Source organism: Struthio camelus, chromosome 2 (assembly GCF_040807025.1).
Source record: "Struthio camelus isolate bStrCam1 chromosome 2, bStrCam1.hap1, whole genome shotgun sequence".
NCBI lineage: Eukaryota > Metazoa > Chordata > Aves > Struthioniformes > Struthionidae > Struthio > Struthio camelus.
This window is the reverse complement of record NC_090943.1, coordinates 163,899,287-163,923,774: the sequence shown is the minus strand read 5'-3', so window position 1 is coordinate 163,923,774 and position 24,488 is coordinate 163,899,287. Positions and strand designations below refer to the sequence as shown.

The window sequence follows — 24,488 nt, the reverse complement described above, 5'->3', positions numbered from 1 at the left end:
ATTACATGCTTTCTATTATGGGTATCTTGAATCATTTGGTGTTAGATAAACAACATCCAGATCTGCATTACAGCTGTTTAGCGTACACTTAAAGTGGGCACCTTGAGATATATTTAATAACCTTACAGGAAAGCTGAGTGTAAACATCTACTTATTTTTAAAATGTCACAACAATTGAAATAGTATCAGTAATTTAATGTGAAGTAGTCACTGTTAAGATCTTTCAAATTTTATCCTTGGAAGCATTTAACTTTATCATCAGATGTGCCAGAGCACCCTCAGAATTCAAACGACTTGCAAACTAATTGTTAGCAGGCCTCATAATTTTAGTTGGGAAAGTAGGGATTGCAGTAGGTGGTGGGTTCTTCAGCTTTTCTTTTAATGTTATAATATTAGCTTTATAGGAGATATTAACTTCATTCTTTAAAAATAATTGCTTCCATAATTCTCTTGGCTTCGGGAAAACACTAGGACGCATGAACTTGATAGACATGGAACAAGTGGGCAAAAAATGAAAGTAACCTTTTTTATATATTTTAAAGAACATCTCATTATTAATTTTGGCCTGATCTAATGATTTTCCAATATTCAGTTTGGCAAGTGTCTGAATGTCAAACATGTTATGTGTACACAGTACCAAAATAGAACCCTTTTTTCCCTGATGTTGAAGGTTGTATTTAGACATCTGTACCCAGGAACCCAATGGAAAGCTTTCTTCCCTATTAGCTTTCTGTGATCATTTTTACCAATGCAAGACATGGTTAGATTTGATTCATGGTTCATTATCTGACACTGTGAGTGGGATTCATCTAACCTAATCACCTGAAGCTCTTTTTCCAGATGGAGCAGTACACACTTCTAATACACAGTTCATCTCATCCTAAAGAAGATATCTAAAATAGCGCAGATGAATCATGCTTTTAAAGTCTCCATTTTTCTCTCCTGGCTTTAAAGGGAGCCGGAGATGCTGAGATGCAGACACTTGCACTGACAATGGCTAAAACAAGTTGAGGTGAATCCCAGCCTGTGTTTTGTGTGCATTTGGCCTAATTTTTATTGAATCAAAATGCAGGCAGAAACCTTAAATGGCAAGAGAGTAAGGATGAGCTCCAAAGCTCATTGAAGCCAATGAAAATACTCTCATTGATTTAAAGATGCCTTGAACTAGTCCCTAAGAAATAATTAGCACTGTAAAAAGAAGGGAGGGAGTGGTGGATGAATAGTCTTGTCCCACTCACTCCTAAACCTTCATTTCCCATTTAAACAAAATATGAACTTCTTTAGGTGTAGATAGTCTTCTGAGCCTTTTTAGGACTACTGTTGGTTGTAAGCGATGGCAAAATCAGTGTACAATTTGTTTTACGCATCTTGATCAAGACTACTCGTAAGTCATTACAACATCATTGGAACAGTTACAGCCTATGATCTGAATAATTAATCTATGCTGGGAATAACTTCAAGCCATACAATATCAAATAGAAATGTGTGGACACTGCTGTAGCGTTCACCCACAGTAGTGTCTAGACCCAAGGCTAGATAGCCGCATAGGCTGTAGATGTCCACACATAATCAGAGAACTGTCTCACTGGAAAGTACCTGTCTCACTGGAAAGGCACTGCCTGATGCTCACTTACCAATGTTTTGTTCAGTTACATGACAAACGTGCCACCACACTCCTGGGGATGCTCTGGTGGGATGAGGAAGGAGAAAAAACTGTCCTCACACAATCCTTTAAATGTCTATGTCAACAATCACAGATGTTGGGAGGCCACCAAAAATGCCCAGACCTGACATTTATCCTTCTGCAATTATCTTAGTTTTACTCCAACAGCTGTTCGGGCCAAGCCAAAGAGAAGAGCTCTGTATGTCTGTATGTCACTTACTGCTCCAGGCTTTCTGCTTTTGTTCACCTACGTGACATGATATTCAGCTCAAAATTAAGAAATTAAATTCAGGCATCCAAGTGTCTGTGTGTGTGTATATGTGAGCTGAGTATCTACAATCCCTTTCAAAACACTGGAGCACTAGTCAGTACAGTCAGCAGACCTCAGCGGGCAGTTCAGCTAAACTACCTAAAAAATGAATTGAACTCTCCAGTCTTATAGATTCATTATAACATTCATAACACAGCCCCTCTCTGCTTTGATGCCACAACAGGAGGAGGTGGGGAAGCCTGAATTAGGAACGGGAATTCCTGTTCCCATGGGTGTTGAATAGAAACAGGAAAGCTATGTCAGGGCTGTGTCCCACTATGCCCAGTTCTCCCATGTTACAGAGGACCTTTCCTCGGCAAAACCAGCCGTTCCAGTTAGGGCAGAGCTAAAGTTTCATATTTTTGGGGGATATAAACATGTCACTCCCAATAGAGCTGCTTAGTACACACTTAACTGCTTTCCTAGATTGCATTCTGCATGCAGAACTTCTCATTACTGCAAATTGGATTTTATTTTTGTAAATATGCTTACTAATACTGAATTCTCTGCTATGTCAAATGGCTTACTTGACTAAATAGCTCTCTTTCTTCAAAGAAGAAGAAATAAAGATATTCCCTTCCATATAGCCAATTTTTTCTGAAGGTTTGGTAGAATTGTCTTTATTTGAAACTGTCAGGTTAATCAAGGATAATGTAATCTGAAATATTAACGAGTCAGTTGAGCAAAAGGGCCATCATATATTGTGTTGAGCAATGTTGTCACCTATGATGGTGAAACATTTCAGGAATAAAATGAGGCAGGTCTGGAAAAGGCTGATAACCTCCTCCAAAGACTTCAAATTCAGACTTCAAATAAAATATCGCATGCTTACAGATGGTTATCCTGAATTCTGAATGCTAATTAATCGCTTATAGTAATGCAAAGCAGCAGAAATACTTTAAAACAGAGTCAAATTTACATAGGTACAAATGCCACGTGCTATTGTTTGGTTGCATAAATCAGAGTTCTGACGATACAATGACCTCTGAAGTGCTTATCCAAAGTTCACCTTCAAGGAGGATGCTATTCATTTGCCCTGCTAACGCATCTCATAATTTACTAATGAATGTGAACTGGAGATGAAAATGGAACACATACAACTCACCAAATCTATATGCTTCAGCCTTTCTTGTGTTGGCCTTAGTGGCTGTATTAACGCCGCGTGCTTTCAACACACTGAGACTTGCAGACCCTTTAACGTTTTTTGCAGTGGAGGCACAGATGTTATAGCATTTTCACATGACATGGCCTCTGTAGGCAACTTTACTGAATCACTTCAAAGTTATTGACATACTCTCATTAGTCTAAATACCACATGTTGAAAAAAACACTTTTAGAAAGGCATATGACTCTAAGCAACTGAACATCCCCCTCACATTTCTATCCAAACCACATATCTTATCATATGTTAAACTATGCAGGTAGCAACTGAAATTTTAGGATTGCAATCCATTTCCTCTCTGTCTTCTATCTTCCCAATAAATTACTGAAATATCTTTGCAGATCGTACAGAAGAGAAGCTCTCAAACACACACAAAGTATTTTTAAATGGCAGATATTAAAGGACATAAAACCTGCAGCAGTGCTTTGATTGGTGTGCCAGCTCAGTTGCTGGAGATAGTTTCATTCCTTGACTGTGAGGAAGGGAATGACAGTGAGCATTTGTCTGACTGGCTTCCATACAAAAAAGGTATGATTAGGAGACCCTCCTGCTCCGATCTATGTGCAAACTACATTTTTCATTTGCGTGACACTGTGTGGCGTGCCAAGACTCTGATCTTCAGTACTGACCTGATAGTCTCAGAGGGAATAATGGAGTCATCCTCTCCAAAACGAAACATCTAGGGCTGTTCATCTCATGCAATCTATGCATCTAGTGCAATAATGTACATCTAGTGCAGTTTGAGACCCCACAGGGCATCTTAGATGTCCATATGGCCTGGTAAGTATGTAAGGCAACCCACGGGGCACCCGTGCCCTTGTGAAGCAGCAGCTGGAGAGTGAAAATGCATGAAGATGCTCATTGATAGATAATAAGAGCCCATGTCTTGGGTGAGAATCTGTCTGAGATAAGACAGCTACACGGAAATGTTTAAAAATGTCTATTTTCACATATTATCTCAAATAACCCCTCTGAGACGTCCCTGGTTCCTTTGTAGCAGGAGATATTCAAGAAGACTCTGTATTCAGCACTCTGTGGCCCAACTCCTGGCCTCCAGCTAATGCCATTTTATGGGGAAATGGCAAGGGGCCAGAGCTGTGAAGTCTTGTTGCCTGACTGATCATCAATGCCAAACTACAGCCTGCTTATCTACAGAGCATGCAGAAGAAAGGAAGGGTTTAGAGGGGTAGCGTCAAATCAAGTTGGACTCAAAATCTGGGTTGCTTTGTAGTGAAGTTTGGTTATGGTTCTTATTTTACCTGCATTTATTTAGGTTTCTTAAGTAAACGTTCCTCCATAACACCACTGCTGGTTTGATCCACAGCTGTTGTAACTTGAGTTTAGCCCTTGCACATTTTAGCACAGGACCCAGCAAAATGAAGAAGCCTAGTCAGACCTTCTCCTTCCTTTCTCATTCTCTTCCCTCCCTGTATTAGTGAGCATAGCTCATCTGCTTTTTGCAGTTTTCTCTGCATTCTGCATGGTAAAAAACCTTTTCCTAACTGATTGATGTATGCTTTTTGCACAATACCTCTAGATTTGTGAATAGGTCCCAAATTTCAGAGCAATACATTGGTGAAAACTGATGCGCAGTGCTGTCAGATAGAGAAAGATGGAAAAATAATAGTGATAACTTTGCACTCTTCACCGAAGACATAAAAATAATCAAAAGTTTAAAAAATCCTTTTGGATAAAAAACAGTGGTTGGCTACTTTAAACTGAGGATGCTAGACGTGTCTACTTTATGCTGGTGTAGGTAGTAAATGATTATGTGCAAAAAGTCCTCTTCTGTTCTAGCTCAAATACTTCATGCTTTTTGCTGGAAAAGTCTTGAATCTGGTGCTCTGTGTCACCGTCAAAATTTTGACTATCTCGGATGCAAAATGATAGAACTGTCTGTGGAGTTAACACAAAAAAAAAATCAGGAAAGAGCTCTAAAAGTTATAATATTATATCTCCAGTAATCCATAGGTCTCACTCGACTTGCTGTAACTGAGCCACATAACTGGCTGCACTGCAGCTACATTACCAGGGCTCCCTTTATTGCCCATAATGGAAAAGGGAAACAGTTGACAAGGTCACACGGTCCTGGAGCGCACTGGCGTTCTAATGGGCTCTCGTGAGGGTGCGGGTCGGGTATAGCCACACACCATTGCCTTACCCAGCTGCAAATCTTTGGCAGTGCAGAAGAGTTCCTTGGCTATGGCAACATGCAACCTTTTCTTCTGAACGTCGCCTTCCATGTGCCCAACCGAGCTCATTGCATCAAGTGCTCATGCTCACACACAGGGGAGTGTGTGGTGGCGTTTGAGATGAAACAGGCAAAGAAGATACAGTCCAAACTGGAAGCTGCTTTCTTGGTTGGTGATCCCACCTCTCTGAAAGTGTTAAGCTACTCAGTAGATTACGTGGGGATTAGGTTGGAAATATCGGCCTTGTTTTACAAAAGTATGTTATTTTGCAATGTAGGATTAAAAAAAAAAAAGTCAGACTTCTAAAATGGGGCTAGGTATTGGTTAAAGAGTAAAGAAGCTCTTCTCAAGTTGCTGTAAGAATCCGGACACCTACCAAAGTAATGTTATTATCTGCCTTTCTAGAAATCCTATACTACAGACTACAGCGGCTATTTCTGGACTGTGCTGTACTCCTTATGTTAGATATTCACTTCCAGCTATGCAGTCATGAAGGACCTCATATTTTTGACATGAATGCCTGCGAGAAAAGGTTTTTTTTTTTCCCCCCTACAGTCTTCTGATTCTCAGTATTTTCAAATGGGAAGGTAGAAAACATCACAACAGTCTGTTCAGTCAAGCCAAAAGACAGGCCAGTGAGTTCGCAACCTTTTCTTCTATTGTATTGTTTGAAGTTCTCTAAAAATTCAAAGTATATCTCTCCTCTTCTTTTAAAGAAACGTGAAGTGACTGTGAGGAGACCAGTGCACGTCTGTGTGATAGATTCCAATTCTTAGATCCTGAGATTTTTGTCAAGTTTGAAATCAAACTCCTTGAGTTTTCATCTCTGTGGGCACAGCAGTGTTGGTGACGTTTAGAAAGGAGTTTTTCTGGAAATTCATTCTCGGGGTCTCTAACTGTGGACATGGATGGACACTCTTACGTTGAACTTTTTATATACTCTAAATTCACTTTGCTTCTCATCACAGAATGCTGAATGACTGCTGAATTATGGGCTGACTTTCAAATGTCCTATACTTTTCTTGCCCAAAATAGTTTAGCATAAACCAGCATCTGACTCTTAAAATTTACCTTCAAATGGTTTAACACACATTTCTTAATGTCCTTTGGAGAATGTCCTTTTAATAGAACCATTTCTGAAACATTTTTATTTGCTGCTATGGCAGATGAGGCTGCTGGGTAACGCCGTTTGGATCTGTGCTGTTCCTGCTTTGCTGTACTCCATTGTCCACCGTGTTTCATACTCTGTGTGTCTCAAGTCAATTAGCTGCATGCTGCCGGAGGGAGATAAGCCCATGGACAGGCATACCAGTCATGGCCGATAAAAGTCTCAGACAATACTTCAGTCCAATGTCATTCACTTAATATAAAAATAGAATTTAAAGGCACTAGCAAAGCAACTCAGACTGTTTAGTTACAGCAACCAGAAGACTTTCCATCCTTATTCAAGCTGCAGAAAGAGAGGAGCTTGGTAATACACCTTGGTATTATTGTCTTTGTCTTCCCTTTGCTTCTGCCATCTGTCCCCAAATCATCCAAGTGATAAGTGACCTAGGCCTCTTCTTGTAACTTATTTTTGCTAGGAGTTTCAGAGCATCTTTAAAATTTGTCTCAAAGACAAGATGGAAACGGACTATCTCTGGATGAATCTTGTCTTCCAAGGGACAACAATGAGATAAGGAACCGTAGTGCTCTGTGCTTTCTGTTTTGCACTCTCATCCCAGCAAGCCAAGCAAATAAGTGAGGCCATTCTTCTGAAAGGTCCCCTCAAGCACAAAGTCTAGGATGATGATGTTTATGTTATCAGATATTGCTGACCTACAACATTTTGTACCAGCATGCCAGACTCCCTAAGGAAGTTGGCAACAGATCGGTGCACAGTGCATTGAAGCAAAAAGTATTGAACAAAAGGCAGGAGGAGGAGGTCTTGCTAACCAGGATCGTGGCTGGTATACAAAGGAGAGTAGAACAGTCGGACTTAAAAACTGCTCCTGCACCTTAAATACTTTGCTCTGCAGCACAGTTTTCCTCTCCCAGATCTTGCTTTTTAAAAGCTTTCCAAACTTAAAGAAACAGCAATGAATCCAGTTCAGAGAAACTCCTGCAGCTGCAGAACCTAAGGTCACAAAAATCTGATTTGGTGTGAGAATGTATTTATTCTTTTCTGTCTCAGTTTCCCAGTATGTGAACAATAATGGCCACACCTCCATCAGCAGATGAGGCCGTGTTCTTGTTCTGGGCTGCCACTTCATTGCCTGGCCGATCTGCTGGCCTGCCACTGAGATTAGAGACCATTTGGGGACCTCTTCTTACTTCCCAGGGCTTCCTCCAGCATCCTGCAGAGGATCGTGGCCTGTCTCTGCCAGGGCTGTGGGATAGGAGTGCGTTGCAGCTTTGCAGACTGGCAGTGTGGCATTTCCACCCTGCCCTAAAGGCATCAGGGCAAAAGCTCCTGGGTGGAGCTGTGGATGTGAGCATATGGCTAGTAGAAACTAAGGATGCAGAGAAGGAGAAACCCTTGGATGCCTTACACCTCACCTCACTGCTTTTTCTCTCCTCCTCCAGAACCTCCTCTGAGTTTATCAGTGCACCTTTCTAGCCTCACAAAATTATCATACTTTTCCCATCACCCTTATCCTGGTACTGGTCTTTGTAAGAGTAACTAACTGACCTGTTTTTAGGAATGGCAGAGATGCAAGAGGCTAAATATTGCGTAGTGAATATTCCAAGTCAATTCTGAAGAACTGTTCTCAAGGTAATGTCTTTTTCTTCTCCCCCCCCCCCCCCGCTTTTTTTTTTTTTTTAAGTATTAAAGTCCCGACTGCAGTCTCTCGTTAGCAACCATAAAATAATCAATCCAAGACACTGTAGGTGTTCTGTAAAAACTGGAGCTTGGATATAGAGGAAAAGATGGTGAGTGGGAATACGGGGCATCTGAAAGTACTATGGGAAAACTGCATTTTTAATATTTATGGGTCACAGCCAATAGGTTTTTAATACTTGAAGAAAAGAAGATTGTTCACACATGATATTTGGGAAAGCTTGTAGGAACATTGGTTTAAGGACCATATTGCATTGGGAATCAAAAACCAAGAACTGAGAAAAACACTGCCAGAATTTCCTAATATAATCTTAGAAAAATCCATTAGCATTTACCAGGTGGCAGAACATAATGAACCTAGATTCAAGTTTTAAGGGAAAACAAGAAAGGAACAAATGGAACAAGGCAGAAAATCTCAGATTATAGAAACATTTGGAGACAGAGGAACTTCCAATGAGTTGCAAGAAATAATATTAAAGATGTGAAAGCAAATACAAATCTATGCAGTATCTCACTATCAGACAGGGTGACCATGTTTGCAAAAGGCTAAAAGCAGAGGAGTGTACCTAAAAGAAATTAAAGAATCCATTCATACCTTATACACTAGAAAAATACCTCCAGATGAGCAGCATCAGCAAAGGAAAGGATCTCCTAGTAGTAATTATTTAAGAGGCTGTCCTATCTAGGGCCTGGATTATTATCCAAATTGCTAAAGAAAACAATATCCTTTGTAAATAGGATACTGGACCACATGGAAATGTGAAACAGTAAGGGATTTCAGAGAAACCTGGACATGTAAGAAAGGGGCTGCTAAAGCCTGGATTGTATGTCAGGCTGATTCTTTCAATGGTAGAAGTATACAAAAATCATTACAAGGTAGGTTTTATAAAAATATCTAAAACAAGAGTGAACATATGAGATATAAAGGGTGACATTCAACTAATTCTACACAAGAAACATCTCCATAGGAGCTACTCACTAGAGGCTTTCTTTAGAGGTAAAAGAGAAGAAATTGGCTCTTTAGATGCTTCTGACCAGCTTGAACTATCTGCATTAAAATGATATAAATTGCACCCTAGGAGCACTAGGAGAAGTTTGGATGCAGTTTGGTCCATGGTGAGTCCTACCACAGGTCTCACTGCAGGAGATGATACAATAGGAGATCAAAAGTCCATCAGTGTAACAGTTAGGTTGATTAGCACTTACAGTAGGAAACAGCTATAAAAAATTAAACTGATATTGCACGTAAGAATATGCTCAAGAAGAGTCTTCCAGATAAACTGTGATGTCTTGGCAAGGACCTTCACACAAGACAAAAAATTGCCAAAAAATTATGCTAGAAGCAAATATTTGTTTGGACTGTATATGATGAATCTAGTCCTCCTGATAGCTTTAAAGGGACTGTTATATTTTGGAAAAGATTTTAGTAAAATTACTATAATTTGCTCCTAAAATTTTGAAGTGAGAGCTGCTGAACAGGATACATGAAGGGCACCCATATGTAGAAATAGTATTTACAGTTCTGAGCTAGGTCTGTATTAAATTGGATTCAAAGGATGTAGAAGAAAAACTCAAAGAATGTACAACATTCAAAAAAGCAAAATTTGTCAAACAAAACAGTCTGTGATGTTAATTCAAGAAAGATCTACGTTCTAGCACAGGCATAAATGACTTTTTCTCTCCTGGAAAAAATATACATTGTTTTTGGGATTATTATCCATATTACCCGATAGAGTATGATTAGAAAATATAAATGTTAAACATGTCATCTCCCATAACAAGAACCTTTATTTGCTAGAATAGCATATCAGCCATGACAGTGACAAAAGAGGACTGCCATTTGGTAGTCTGGGGTTTATAGATACCGCAAAACAAACGTGATTTTAGGCACAATACTGCAAGTAGGTGGAATTCAATAGGCTGTGGAAAGTGATCTAAAAATCATTGCAAGGATGATTTTAAAAACTGAGGAAGGAAATTCAGATCCTTATCTGGCATACTTGAATTACAGGGCCACACTGAAGTTCGAACCGCCACCTGCTGAAACGCTGTTCAATAGGAAGCTTAGGCTCAATAGACTTAATTTTCATTGCTAAACATTAATTTTTGCTCTCTTTCTGCTTGCTGTAGATACTACTGCTGTATCTCCCTTGCACACTACAGTTATAGCTGAGAGTTTACTTCAGACTCTTTGCCTCTCTACCTTGATTCCTTGAGGGCACGTGGTCAGTGGTAACTTCCCCTCTTCCCATTCTGCATGGTTTCAGCACTTCTCCTTTCCCTGAGATTTACCCCTTAGCCTTTTTCAGTCAAGCTCAGCCACTAGACCAGCATAGCTGCCTCTAAAAGATAAAACTGGATAGATGATACAGATACAGCAACAGCGAAGTGAGTTAAAGTCTTTGTGATTACAAGACCATAACACAGGGAAAAAATGATTGTAGGTGACATCCTTTGTGTAGGTGACATAAGCTCCGACATCCCAAAGAAAGTAGGCTGCAGTGAAACCAGTGGGTTGGGTAGCATCAATGGAGATAAAAATTCATGAAGTGCTCCGACTGTAGTGGTCATTTCAGATGCTAAGTGAGGGCTGCTGACCTGGGCTTTGATTAACTTGCAGGAGGTGCTTATGCTTTTGGATGGTGCGACAGCAGGACTGCTAGCCTTTCAAAGGCTCATTCGCTCCTGAGGGTCCTTCTTGCAAAGGAAGCTCAAGAGGCTCAGACTATGTCCCCTGCTCAGATTCCCCCTTCAAACCATTTGGGGTAACTTGTGTTCTCCATTCTCACCCTCCCACCCTCTTTTTCCTTTTTTGGCCTCCACGATCTGTTGTTTTTGTAGTGGGTTCTCACATCAAGCTGCAGGGTTTGCAGTGCGGGCTGTGCCGCACACAGCTACCGACCAAGCAACACCTCTTGTCCTTTCGTGCTGACATTTGTTCTATGAGTGACCAAGGCAAAGACTTTTCACTTTTGTGAAACTGCTTTTCTTGTACCCTAGATACATGGGTGGGATCATCTGAACCCCACCTGGAATGGTATTGTTCCAGGGGGAAGGAACACTCTGTGGAGCACTGGTACCCTCTAGTGGTTAAAACACTGGCAGTTTTAGACAAAACATGACACTTTTGCTACTGAGTTATCTGTTGTCCATCTTTTGGACAAAATTTTGCACACCATCTTTATATGATAATGCTGCTCAGCTAAATGCTATTGTAAATTCACACTCTTCTTTTAAGTAGCTGATGATGTAATTTCCTTGGACTGTTTTCGGTGTGTTTCGTCTTTCATTAAATCATTTAACCAAAACTAGTGAGCTGATGGGTGGCCAGATTTTCACATGGTATAAAAAAGTAACTATAATGGAAAGTGTAAGTAGCAATAGCTTAAGCCTTTATGTGCGAACTCAGAGATGGTGTCACTCAACCGGTGCAGGCTGTAATGTGGGAGGTCATAGCTGGTTTATAGCTTATCGAAGGAATCATATTGTTTTGGTAGAGTTTTCCCCAGTTTACCAATGTAGGCACAAGGCAGACGATGAGCTGAGTTGTGGGTTAATGGCGGGCCACTGACTTCCTTAGTGCAAGGTGGGACAGTAAAGTATGGTGACACAGAGTGAGCTTGCGAGGTGGAGGCACATTGCAGAGGGACTGTGAGCGGCTAGGTTATCTGCTAAGTGTCTTGATCGCAGCATGAGTGCATTTGCAAAGAAATGGCAAAAGACACATTTTGGACCTAAAGGCTGTCTCCTACTGCTATGTAACCTTTCCTCCAGAGCATGGCTGGTGAGTGAGAGGGGGTGAAGCTTGTCGGAGGAGCGCCAGAATTGCTTAGCACATGCAAAATCGTTTGTTTTTGTTTTAATCCTGCTCTAAATGGTTGATCTGAAATTTGTCGGGTAATTTTTCTGGCAGTCTGAACAGCTGCTGTTAGAAAGGCTGCATCAACATAATCCTTTGGGGTTTGCTGTGAGGTATTTCACTGTGATTCGTTTCTTGCACAAAGGGCACTGGCTGAAGCCTTTTGGAGGAAATCCCTCCCCGAAAGGCCGTACAAGCTATCCAGAGCTTGCCTTTTTCCTTTTACCCCAGCTGCAAAAATGTTGCATGTTGTTAGGCCACGCTGCCTTAGCCCTAGATTGCCTCATGCAGGAGAGAAAAAAATCTGCAAGATGGGTTATAAGACACTCGTAGTTGCGCCTCCCTCTCCCACAGTCCTTGCTCTTGCTGCCTCCTCACTGAAGACCATGACTCTGCTTTCTTCATCCAGTTAAACAAACTGAAGATTTATTCAGCAAGATGTGAAGTCAAACTTTAGGTATCAGATTGAAATTCAAAGCAGGTAGTACAAACTAAATGCACTTTGAATTTTTTCTTAACAACAAGATTTTTTTTGTTTTTTTTCCCCCAAGATGATTTCAGTTTCTAATGCCTGACATTTCTTTGATGTATACTAGCTATGAAAGCGTGGATCCAGGGCTTTTATGGAGACAGCCTTCCAGTTTATTCACTAAGGTCTGAAATATTTCCACAACTACCTGCCCCTCTGTTCCTGTGGATTAGATTTTAGAGCACATTAGAATGCCCATTATTTGGGTATACAAAGTACTAGAATATGAGATTTTCCCACTCTGCTTCACAGTGATCACTTTCGAGACTCCTTTGATTTTTCTTTCTTCTTTATGTAAAAAGGATTTTGAATAGCTTGAACCTGGGACTAGTTTTATAAGGCAGATCAAAATGACTTTAGATTAGATTGAATTGGGTTTTCTAGGGATGAGAGTTAAATTTTCTTCAAATCTCTGCGTTTTGGAGCCTCTCAAACATCAGTACTGATGCAGTGATTTATCATGTACTGGGTTTACTGGAAAGCAGAACTTTGCCCTCTCTCTTGTTTCTCTTTCAAGCCTTCTGATCTTTCCATCTGCAAAGAAATAAAAGCAAAAAGAGAAGGAAAGAAGAAAAGCAATGTGGTTTTCAAAGGACGGTTTGTGCTGGTGCTGCACTGTTGTATCGAAGAGTTTACTGTTTCTCAGGTTTCAGTCAGTGCCAAGTAGGTCTATTTCACTGTAACCGTGGTGCTATCTTATGAAACCCATGGAACGTCTGATTGGAACAGACCTCCTGAGCAATGCAGTCCTCCGCCATAACATATAATCCCTTACCAAAATGCAATATTGTCCACTTCCTTCCTGAAGAGTGCAATCAAGCTAATTAATGAATGTCTGTCCTGGGACCATGCTGATTTAAGGTTTTTCTAAGTCCTTCTCTCCTTCCCTCGCCCCATGCAAACTTGATGGCATGTCCAAAGGAGGTCTTGACCACTTGACAACTATTTGTGACCCTCAAGCTCTCCCTTGATTTTGATGAATTCCACCCCTACTGCTCATTGGCAGTAAGGAGCCATCTCATGAAGGCCTCTGCCTAGGTTGTTATAGGCAGTATCTCTGGCACAAGTACAGAGAGCGGTAACAACACTCTGGTTTCTCCTTCTTGTTTCATTCCAGGTTTCTGATTGTCTTGGGGTGTCTGATCTTAGCTGTCCTAACAACTTTCAAGGAGTATGAAACTGTTTCGGGAGACTGGCTCCTCTTGCTGGTAAGCAGATTGTGACAACCCTGGTAATGTCCTTGAGTTGAAATCAGCCCCATTAGCAGTGATAGAAACTTTCCCCCAGGTCTGCATGCAAAAAGATTTCTTCTGTTGGTCCTGGGACAGTGACTGTACCTTTAGATATTGGTGAGTTCCCTGTCCACTGTCAGCACTGACTAAGGAGGAAGTTTGGAGTGGAGGAGAACACCAGCATGAGAGTTTTAAATCATGGCTTTTCAGTATTTGCCTAATGGTTCTGCCGTTGATGTATCAATAAAAGTCCCGTTGACCAGGCCAGAACCGAGCACTTTCAAAAACTCAACTTTTTGGAGTCTCTCAACAATTCATTCTGTAATATTCTGCCAATCCCAGCATTTCTTTCAAGGGATGCCACCGAACTGGACTTCCACTTGTGTCTGACAGCAGAATATCTGTAACTGCTGCAGGCGGTGACTCAGACAACTATACTTGAAAGAGTTTAGAGAAAACATATTTCTTTCTCTGTGTTTCCAGCTTATTTTACAAATGTTGGAGTCTGTGCTTGAGACTATATTTGTATAGGCCTCCCATATGGCAGAAGAAAAGAAAAATAGGAAAAAAAAACACTAAGTAAAAACATATTAATAATTTTGTGATCATGAACCTAATAAAGCACATCCTCTGCTCCCCTAACTATCATGCAATAGAGAGAGCTGCCTCCCACTTAGGTGGCCCTGTAGAGAAACATACCTAGGGAAATTACACCGCAGCAGCAGATCTGGGATCCCACTTTCCATTTCCCTTTGTACCTCCAGGGACATGTAGATCCATGCAAGAATTAAATGCCAAGTGGCATGTAAGGTGATTTTCCCTTGCGTGTTCTCTCTCAGGAAGCACCTATATGGAAACACCTTTATATACACATGTGAGAAAGTCCAAAGTTATTTTTTTCCTTCTCCCGTGCCTGCTTTCACACAGCTCCCAGTATTTTTCAAGAGTGCTCAGCAGCTGCTGATATGAACATCAGGGAAAATCCCCCTTTCTTCCTCATCAACCATTAACGGAAAGGAAATGCAATGCAACTGCTTGCCCCAAGCTGCCCTCAGCCCATCTCCACTGAGCCCCTGGGAGAATCCCCCCGATCCTGTTTCCTCCCCACACTTAGGAGAGCTGGAAAATCCCGATATGTTGAGCACTGTGGAAAATCCTGTTCTTCCTTGCACCAGAAACAGCAGGGGATAATCTATGCTGCAGTTAATTATTCTCTTAAATACGACCATATGAACATACACTGTCTTCTGTCCCTGTCTCTCTAGACGTGGCTGCGTGAACAAGCTGCTGATAGGTAACGTAGGCTGTGGGCATGCAGTGCCCCAGGGACTTTGCAGTCACCCCTCACATACATGTTTTTGCTTCATGTGAAATGGGAGGATGTTTTGTGAGCTAAATGCCCTTCCATGAAGGCTAGGTGAGCACAGCACATTTGCTCAATGGCGGGCCAAGTGCTTGGGCAGTTTTTGCAGAGTACTTAGCAGGCTGTAAAGCTATGTCCTTGCCTTGCAGTGTCTTTCATGAAACTATATTTTCTTCCCTATTCTTTTCCTCTTTCTCTCACACACATACATGCGTGCACACAAATACGTGCACCTCATCTGTTTGTTTCAGCAACCTCTGTGTGTCCGGAGTTGCTCCAAACTTGTTACATGTCTAACGATCTAGTTTGTGTCTTTGCTACAGGAAACTTTTGCCATTTTCATCTTTGGAGCAGAGTTTGCCTTAAGGATCTGGGCTGCTGGGTGTTGCTGTCGCTACAAAGGATGGAGGGGGAGACTGAAATTTGCCAGGAAGCCTTTGTGCATGTTGGGTAGGCACACATTCTTTATTACTGTTTTCCATATGTGTTTTCTTTTTGTTCTGAGCCAGCACGAGGAGATGTCCAAGAACCAGTGAGTGGCAGTGCAAAGAGCACTGAAATCAGCTCTGCCCTTTGTGTTGGGAGTTGTGTCCTGCTGGGAATATTTATTTAAAGTGCCTGGCAATAATGATTCATTCGAGAGTCTCTTGGATGGCTGGTCAGTGAGACAAAGCTGGATCCTTGCTTCAGTACCCTCTCAGCTGGGGCCCTTGGGATCACAACAGCGTTAATCCCATGGAGGTTCTGGTTAGCAATGTGTCGGGTTTTTGTGTCTGCTGATGTGCCCTGACATTGAGCTGAGCCCCACCAGTCAGTGCCTCACTGCCAGCCTACACCCAAGTCTTGAAGATTCCTTTTCGTAACTAACCTCTGTGAGATGCTACCCTTCATATCCATCCGCGCAGCAAAAACTCTTGTCACAGTGCTCACCACTTTGTCATACCTTGCTCTTCTCTGGAGTGAACAACTGCCTCCTGATTTCGTTGAGTATCATGCTTCAAATACATTTTCATTGCCCTGAGACCCTCTGCATTTTTCTTAGGTTCATCCGGAAATATATGCTGGCTGCCTTTGCTTTCCAGCCCTTCAGATCTCAACCCTATGCCATCGTCCCCTGGCCCTCCTTCCTCTTTCATATTCAAATGTTGCGTTTTAGCTCCATACTTTTGCAACAAAGGACTTTGCGATTTCTCTAAGCCTCCAGGCTTAGAAAGCACTGCCTATGCATATCCGTAAAACTACTCCTTACCCATTTTTTGAATGCTCATAAAACTCCCCTTTATGTCCACAAAACAACTAGCCGACATTTAGGAGCTCGGTCTAGCCTCAGTACCTGTCACACACATCTGCATTTATTCACTATTTCTAGGACTCCCTCATTTATTTGAATTCTCTTTGAGTCAACAATTAGCTTTTTGTTCGGTATTTGTGAAGCATATAGCACCTTGAGGATCCTTATAGATATGCATAGCACCTTCTTCCCTCTCCCTCCTTGTATTCATTTTATATGCGTAGAGGGTAAACTAAACTGGAACAAATTATCTTTGTGCATTTGTGCTGGTGATACTCCTTTGGCTGCTGCTGTGGGATGAATAAGAAGCGTTCTTATACTTCCAACAGCATTGTGAGGGCAGTGTAGCTATGTGTAAGCAAGTGGGATTTATACTGTCTCATGCCTTATCAGTAAAAGTGTCGTCTCATTTCTGAGAATGAGTCTTTATTGATATCTGATTAAAGAACAGAAAAGACCCTGTTGGATTTATTAACATAATCTCTTGTAGGTTTATAAGTGGCATAAATTTATTTTGAGCATGACTGAAAACTGAATGAATCTGAAACCCATCTGGTGCCACTCGTTTTGGCTGGAAACACAATATAAAGACAATTTAAAGACTGAGAGCCCAGAAAATGTTTGCAGTCTTTTGGTGCCACTTTTAATTGTATATGTATGGGATCAAAAAGGAGAGGGGGAGCTAAAAAGGGGGGAGGGAGAAAAGAAAATAAACAAGAAGAAGCAGCAATGTGATCAGCATTTCTGACCTCTTCTCCAGCTGACCAGTGAATTGACACGGTGGACGTTCACAAATAATGGTAGGACTGGCTTTAAGATTTTGACAGGGGAAGCCAGCCAAAAGGACAAAATACTAGATGCACCACTGAATACTGAGTTTCTTGTCTGCTGATCTATAAGTCTGGGTGTGCTCTGAGCTGCCTGTGGGACATGTGGATTTAGGGTTGCTTTTCTGTCTGCATTTTCCTAGGATACTACTTCTTTGCATTTGTATGCTAGCTCAGTTGGTGTCTCAAGTCCAGTGCATCGATCTGTAAATTGATTACCAGGCACTCTGGTGAATTCTGTGCAGGACTCCGACCATGCTACACGTGCCAGTATCTGTTTAATTGGCCAGAGAAGGCTTTTTCGGACAGTTTTAAAATTTGCCTAGGGAAATTTTCCTCACAAACAGATGGGATTAAGAAGCAGGTGATGTGGACACTTTTCTTGGCAGGCTTTGTTCTTCTTTTTGCCCTGCAGATATCTTCGTGCTGATTGCTTCCGTGCCAGTGGTTGCTGTTGGGAACCAGGGCAATGTTCTGGCCACGTCTCTCAGAAGCCTCCGCTTCCTGCAGATCCTACGGATGCTCCGAATGGACAGACGGGGTGGCACGTGGAAACTTTTGGGATCAGCCATTTGTGCACATAGTAAAGTAAGTGAGGAGCTTGTGGGACTAAGCTGGGGATCAGGAGGGGAGAGGTGGACGGGGAAGAGAAGGGCTGGACAGGAATCCCTTGGGATTAAGCCTCAGGGTTCAAGGAAGAGTTTAGTCCTTTCAGGTCTCTTTCCTCCTTCCTACTCTTAACCAATGCTCTCCCTTGGTTTACCCTTCTCTATTCAATGGAGGTGTTGGGAAGTGAAAAGAGCAAGTGTTCAACCCCACACTGGAATTTTGCCTTCATGTAGAATGAGAGCAGGAAGATCCCTTTAAAGGTAAAGTATGATGAGTCTTTGACAGAAACACCAGAAACACCTCCATAATTGCTACACCTTTGTAGTGACTTCTCAGGCTTGTTTAATCAACAGATGGAGCAGGACTCCAGAGGAAAGAGGCTGAGCAGAAGTGTGGTTTCAGAGGGAGCTACTACTATAATTTCTCTTTGAAAGTATAGGTCAGGCAATACAAAGAGGCATGCAGTGTGCGATCCAGACAGATAAAATTTCTAAAATTGTCTCTATTCAGTCTAACTTGATGCTGTAGTCAGACACAGCCTGTCTCACACCAGACAGATATGTTGTGCTCTTGCATTTTCACCAAACACTATTGCATGTTAAAAGATATCTGCATAAAAAGATTCTAAACGAGATTCTCGTCTTCACTGGGAGTATAAAAATTGCATATAAACTCTGTTACATACTGCTTTTTCTGATCCGTGAATGACATTCCTGACATTTTAGGGATTTTTTGAAAATTAAAATGCCAGCTGGCACAGCATAATTAGGCTTTGCTTCTGTGTAGCGTCTGATAGGGATACCCACTCTGCTTCATTTCATACCAACTTCTGCTTCTACCCCATACAAACTTGCTACAAGGCGGGTGGCACATAAACACTTATGTCAAAAATATGTCTTAGGAAACTGAGATCATGGAAGAAGCACGTGTGCCAAAGACATTGTTAAGAAAGTATTTAAATCTTCATAGTCTGGGATTTTTTTTTTTAATTTCCTCATTTGATTCCCCACCATGACGCTTTGGACCTCAGCTGGCTGAGAGAGATAAGAAGGTGTTGTGACAACTTTGCTGCACTAGGCGACACTAAGGAAACAATTCTGATAACAAGGTTAACTCACAATTTTCATATGGCAGTTGCATACCAGAAATTAGCTAAGAAAATGGACTTATCTCAAGGCTCAATTATAAAATTCTCAACTACAACCTACCTTCTGGCAAATGCATTTCTCAGAAAAGAAAAGGAAGTGGAATATTGTCTCCTGATCTACCTGTGAAGACCTTCACCAAAAAAAATCTCTGCTCTAATTCAAATACTGTTAGGATTTTAACCTGGGTCGAAGCATCTCCCACGTCAGTGGGACTAGCCACACGCTCCACTGCAGTCACTCACTGTCACACAAGGAAGCTCAGGTTTTGATCTTAGAATTTTTGTTTTTAAATATCATTATTTTTCAGTGTCTGTTCTTATTTCATGAGTGCATGGCGAAAACTTACTTCAAGAGCTGCTCTGATATGGCTAACATGAAGAAACTCCTTCCCACAGCCTTGGTTCTCTGGAGGTAGGGAGATGGCAGAGTTGTTGATTTACCTGCAACGACTGCCCCGGTCTGGGGGCAGCAGGAACAGGGGAACAACTATTAAAGGCAACCGGGAGAATCAAGGTCAACAACAGAGCCGAGGGAGAGACTGCACCATGGTGTAGCTAAGGCCTTAACCCAGCTTTATGCAGAACTGCAGTTGTGGATTGCTCCAAGCTTTTCCCAAGGAAGCTGCCATGTAAGGGCTAATTCTTATATATCTCTGAATTATTTCTCATTAAGTACTGATCTGGGTTGATCATGGACTGTGACCAAGCCAGCAGTGACAGTTCTGCTGTTATCCTCAATGTTTCTCTCCTCTCTTGACGTTTATTCTGACACAGTGGATAATGAGGCTGTTTTCAGCTCCTCCATTGTCCATCTGTTTCTTTTCTAGGAACTGATCACTGCTTGGTACATTGGGTTCCTGACGCTCATCTTATCCTCGTTTCTTGTTTATCTGGTTGAAAAAGATGTGCCTGAAAAGGATGCTAATGGGGTGGAGATGAAAGAAGAGTTTGAAACCTATGCAGATGCACTGTGGTGGGGGCTGGTAAGTCACTCCAGAAATGTGGTTTGTGGCACTGCTCATTTGATCACAAAAGATTCCAGTCAATTGATATACAAAATTCATGTTGCTTTACTATCAGTAGTTATGGTAATGTCTGCATTGTGCTGTGACTACAGTTCAGCAGTGTATATTTTATGTCGTATAATTCATTCATTAATGGAAAGATGTGTTCTTCCATTATTAATTAAAAAGTCCCAAGTTTTGCACAGAGAAATGAGATAAGTTTATATTCTTATCTAGAAGAGTGAGTAGTAAGAAATTCAGGTAGAGTCTCGCTGGAGAAAAAAGGGAAATGATTTAAAAAAAAAAAAAAGGGTCAGCCATTTGGCAGAAAGACAGTTTTCACACAGTCATCTTTGTTTAACAGAGTCGCACTTCAGGGAGAGGTAGGCCTAACTGGTTGTTCAAGCTCTGCAGACTGTTAATTGGAGAGTCCCATCTTAGCTGTGCATTGACTGGGGGCAGGACACTGGCTCCATGTGCCACATCAGTTCCTTTTCAATAAATACACCCCAGATAGGTAGGTATTTTCAGACAAAATCCATTCTCCTGGGTGCCATACCTCTGGACTGTGTTGCTGTCCTGATGTCAAGATCCTTTTTTAAGAAGTTGTGCCTGAGCCCCTGTACATCCTAGTGGGTTATGCAAATGTGACAATGCAGTTTAAAGCAGGGCTGTTTGCTCTGTTTTTCTTATGGAAAGGCCTGGTCTTTCTGCCTGCAGATTACTCTGGCTACGATTGGGTACGGCGACAAGACCCCCAAGACATGGGAGGGACGGCTGATTGCAGCTACCTTCTCTCTCATTGGAGTGTCATTCTTTGCTCTTCCTGCTGTAAGTACCTTCCTCCTCCTCACTTCACCCAGAGCTAACCCAGGCCTACGGGAGGTAAAGGAGAGGATTTGTACAGGTTCTTTTACAAATATGATGTAGAAGTGGATGAAATTTTTCAAAAAGAAGGTGGAGTGATCAAAACTCCCATGGGATCTAAATCCCGTTTTAAGAAGGGATTAAGATGCTTAAGATACTTAAGTTTGTCCGCATCAGGACATAACATAGGCCATGTTCTGTGCCCTGGAGGCAAGTGGCTTATTGCTGTCAAACTTCCTTTTCCCCAGGGCAACCTTGCATAGAGCCTATTGGGAATAATATGGCACCCGGATATTCTCTGAACCATATGTGGGCATTATCTGACACGGTGCTAGTTGGCACAGGTCTATTTGGAAAAGGGCATGCGTGGCATTACACAGAGATCCCGTATAGCTGTCTCCATGTCCTCTCTACAGAACCACTTCCTCCCGTTCTCATTACTCTGCTTTTCCTAAGTGAGAAATCCCTAAAGTCTTGAATCTCTCTATGCTTTCAGGGCATTCTGGGTTCAGGGCTGGCACTGAAGGTCCAGGAGCAACATCGCCAGAAACATTTTGAGAAAAGAAGAAAGCCAGCAGCTGAACTTATTCAGGTTTGAAGTCTCCACTGTTGGAAAAAGTGCCGTTTGTGAAAATTGCTATATCCCCCCTGCCCAAATTCTTATTTCCCATTGCAGGAGGTGAGAAGTTGTGCTTAGAAAAGAGTCAGTTTTTTCACATCAAAGCTAGATAAACGAGTGGTCCTTTCAGTTTTTGAGGAATCTTTGAATTTCCAGAACATCTTTTAGAAGAAAGGTGTCTTTAGAAGAAAGGCACTCATCTGCTAGCTTCTGGAAATCAACCAACTTCTACATCAGCACCACAAAATCGCAGAAAACAAGCTGTCGAAAACATATTCTTTCCAAAATCCAGGTTTTGCCAGCTCCCTTGAGAGAGTGTTTTATGTGCAAACAAATATATGTTGTTAGTGATGTGAAAACAGCACTGGAAGTAACACAGCAGACACGACTATTTCTGTCTAGGCATACTGCATAAATAGTATATTTGGTTTGTAAAACTGAAAAAAGCCCTGGATCTTCCATTATCTCATTGGAAGATCTTGCAAGGCAATAGGAAGAGTGTCCTTAGCTCGCTTGGACTTCACTTCTGGCCTTTGTTACTAGTTTAGAAAAGTGAGCGTAAAATGGCTAGTCTGAGGGCTGATGAATTTGACAAGATTTACTCTATGTAGGTATGGAGTGGAGCACGCCCTGAGGGAAGCAAAGTCAGCAGCAGCATTTTCCCAGGGGGACAGAGAACCTTTCTGTGATATCAGATGGAAGCGCTGGTGCTCGGGACTACCCAGTCGGGTCAAACCAGTCCTCTGGAGAAACAGGCCAAATGACATATTGCACTAATCATTGGAAGTGCTCCCTGGTAAACAGAAGTGCTGCAGGAGTGAGTGGTGAATTGAATTCACCTTTTAAATTAAAGCATCTCTGCTTAGCAAGTAGATAATTTAGCCACAATATTGTTAGCTATGTGCTTAGAGAATTTTGAGAGGAGCTAAATGCTGTACTATAAAATTATTCAGCAAAATTTCCCCCATGGCATATTACACAATAAACTAGATCAAGCACTTGCAGAAATATCGGATAAGTCAAGCAGTGCTTGAAACTCTTTCAGACATAGCAGACAGGAGAATAAAACCATATTAGTCCAATCTAACATCTTGTTGGTGTTGGCAGTTCTGCCTCATGTCCTGTCTCCTTTAACAGTCCACCCGGATTATAATCCAATGTCAATGATTGCACCATTTAGTGACACTCATTTGGAATAGATGATTAGTAATTCATTTCCAGATAGTCACTCACGTGCATGGTTAGGTTGTTTGAAAGAATCTGTCTGCTTTCAGTCCAGTTTTATCTAACAATAATTATTCCCTCTCCCTTGTGATGCAGGCTGCCTGGAGATACTATGCTACTAACCCCAACAGGATTGATCTAGTTGCTACCTGGAGGTTTTATGAATCAATTGTATCATTTCCATTTTTCAGGTAAGTGCATTGTCCACTTCTCCATCATCTTCTATGTAGTATAAATCAGGACAAGAAATATGGAATTTATATATATATGAATGAGGCTTTTGTAGGTAATGGGCAATTGCCAACATCAATCACAATAAGGTAGGATTTTTTAAAAGGACTTCTGCTCTAGAGGTCCAGACCAATTTTCTGGACTGCCTGGTTTGAAAAAACCTACGTGAAACAGAAAACTGAAGAGATTTTGTTTAGGGTCTGATAGGAGCACTGAGCGGGAAGGTAGTTGGCCAGAACGACTCACAAGTCTTATATCCATCTTCAGATGAAAATATGTTGTGTGATATAGTATGGGTGGGTGCATATGGTAGGGGTTGTGGAGGGCCTGCCTGCAGGCCCATGATAGATATTTTCTGGTATCTCATCCCACTTCTTTCATTTGTTGACGGGGTGGGACTTTTTTCTTTCTTCTCCCTTCTTCCTGACTGAAAATGAAAAACATCCTTTTGGCTTTTGGATATATTTCTTCTCCCTTCCCCCAGTGGGATGTGTCAGAGCAGATGGATAAGCCTTTGGTGGCACTAATTTTAGCACTGAGCAAAGGAAAAGAAGAACAGTTTGCATCATCCTTAGCTTCCCTTTGTAAGACTGGAGTTTATTCCCCTGGAAATCCCACTTTCTCCCTCAAATCTGGATCTCCAGAATGTTTGAATCCTGGGTTTTATAGGTGCCTGTGTTTCTCATGCCCTCCATGATATTTTATATTTTATGTGCTATGCTCCTTCTCCAACCTGACTGACTTGAGAATTGTGTTGTCGCAGAGGTGGCCGTGGCATGAGAACATAAGGAAACGTAACTGCATTAATGCTAGTCTTTTGGCAGTACCAACTGTTCAGAGGAACCATTCAGGGGAGGACAGCCAAACCACATTTAAAACTGTCTCCCACTGAAGCTAGTACTGGAAGGTCCACAAGACAACTTTTTTGGGGGGCCAGGGTCATGGGGTTTCATACTCCTATTTTATTTTGCATCCTCCTGAGTTCAGTATAGAACATTCAAAATGTAAAGGCATTCAGACTTAATGGATGCTTATATGTTTATGGAAATAAGTCTGTTTGATCACACTTTTCTTGCCTGTCCAACAGGCCTCCCTTGGAAAACTTCCTCACCTTGAGGACTTTACATTGAAAAAAGACCCTGTGAAAGACAAGGCTTTTAGCTATAGAGTTTCAACTGCTAATAATGGGCATTACTTAACCCAGGACATGTTTTAAACTTCCATTTTGGGTTTGTTGTTATGTTTGGTTCTAAGAACACTGCTCTCAATACCACTCAGCTCAAAGAGAGGTCTACATGTGTGAGTTGTGTTCATTGTGCTTATAACGCAGCTCCACCTGTTGCTTACAACTACCGTGAAGGACCATGCACATTTCAGCCTCCTGCCTTCACAAAAGGCAAATTGCAGATCCAAATTACTCGTTCTTTGTTTTATTCACAATACGTTTCTCTAGGACTAATCTCTTGTAGGTCACCAAGCCAATCTCCTCCCATGGAGCGATGTTTAGTTAAGGCTCAGTACATTTTTTTTTTCCTTTT

At 41.6% G+C, this 24,488-nt stretch overlaps 1 protein-coding gene across 2 annotated transcripts in view; it reads left to right on the top strand.

Annotated features, from left to right (window-relative positions):
* Positions 1 to 24,488, top strand: part of KCNQ3 (potassium voltage-gated channel subfamily Q member 3) — a 204,800-nt gene that overhangs the window by 150,786 nt on the left and 29,526 nt on the right. For both annotated transcript variants that reach the window (XM_068933340.1, XM_068933339.1), the window contains exons 2-8: positions 13,654 to 13,744; positions 15,455 to 15,581; positions 17,665 to 17,837; positions 19,833 to 19,988; positions 20,730 to 20,840; positions 21,373 to 21,468; positions 22,816 to 22,910. In XM_068933340.1, the coding sequence (XP_068789441.1) occupies positions 13,654 to 13,744; positions 15,455 to 15,581; positions 17,665 to 17,837; positions 19,833 to 19,988; positions 20,730 to 20,840; positions 21,373 to 21,468; positions 22,816 to 22,910 (849 nt within the window). The remainder of the gene's footprint in view (positions 1 to 13,653; positions 13,745 to 15,454; positions 15,582 to 17,664; positions 17,838 to 19,832; positions 19,989 to 20,729; positions 20,841 to 21,372; positions 21,469 to 22,815; positions 22,911 to 24,488) is intronic.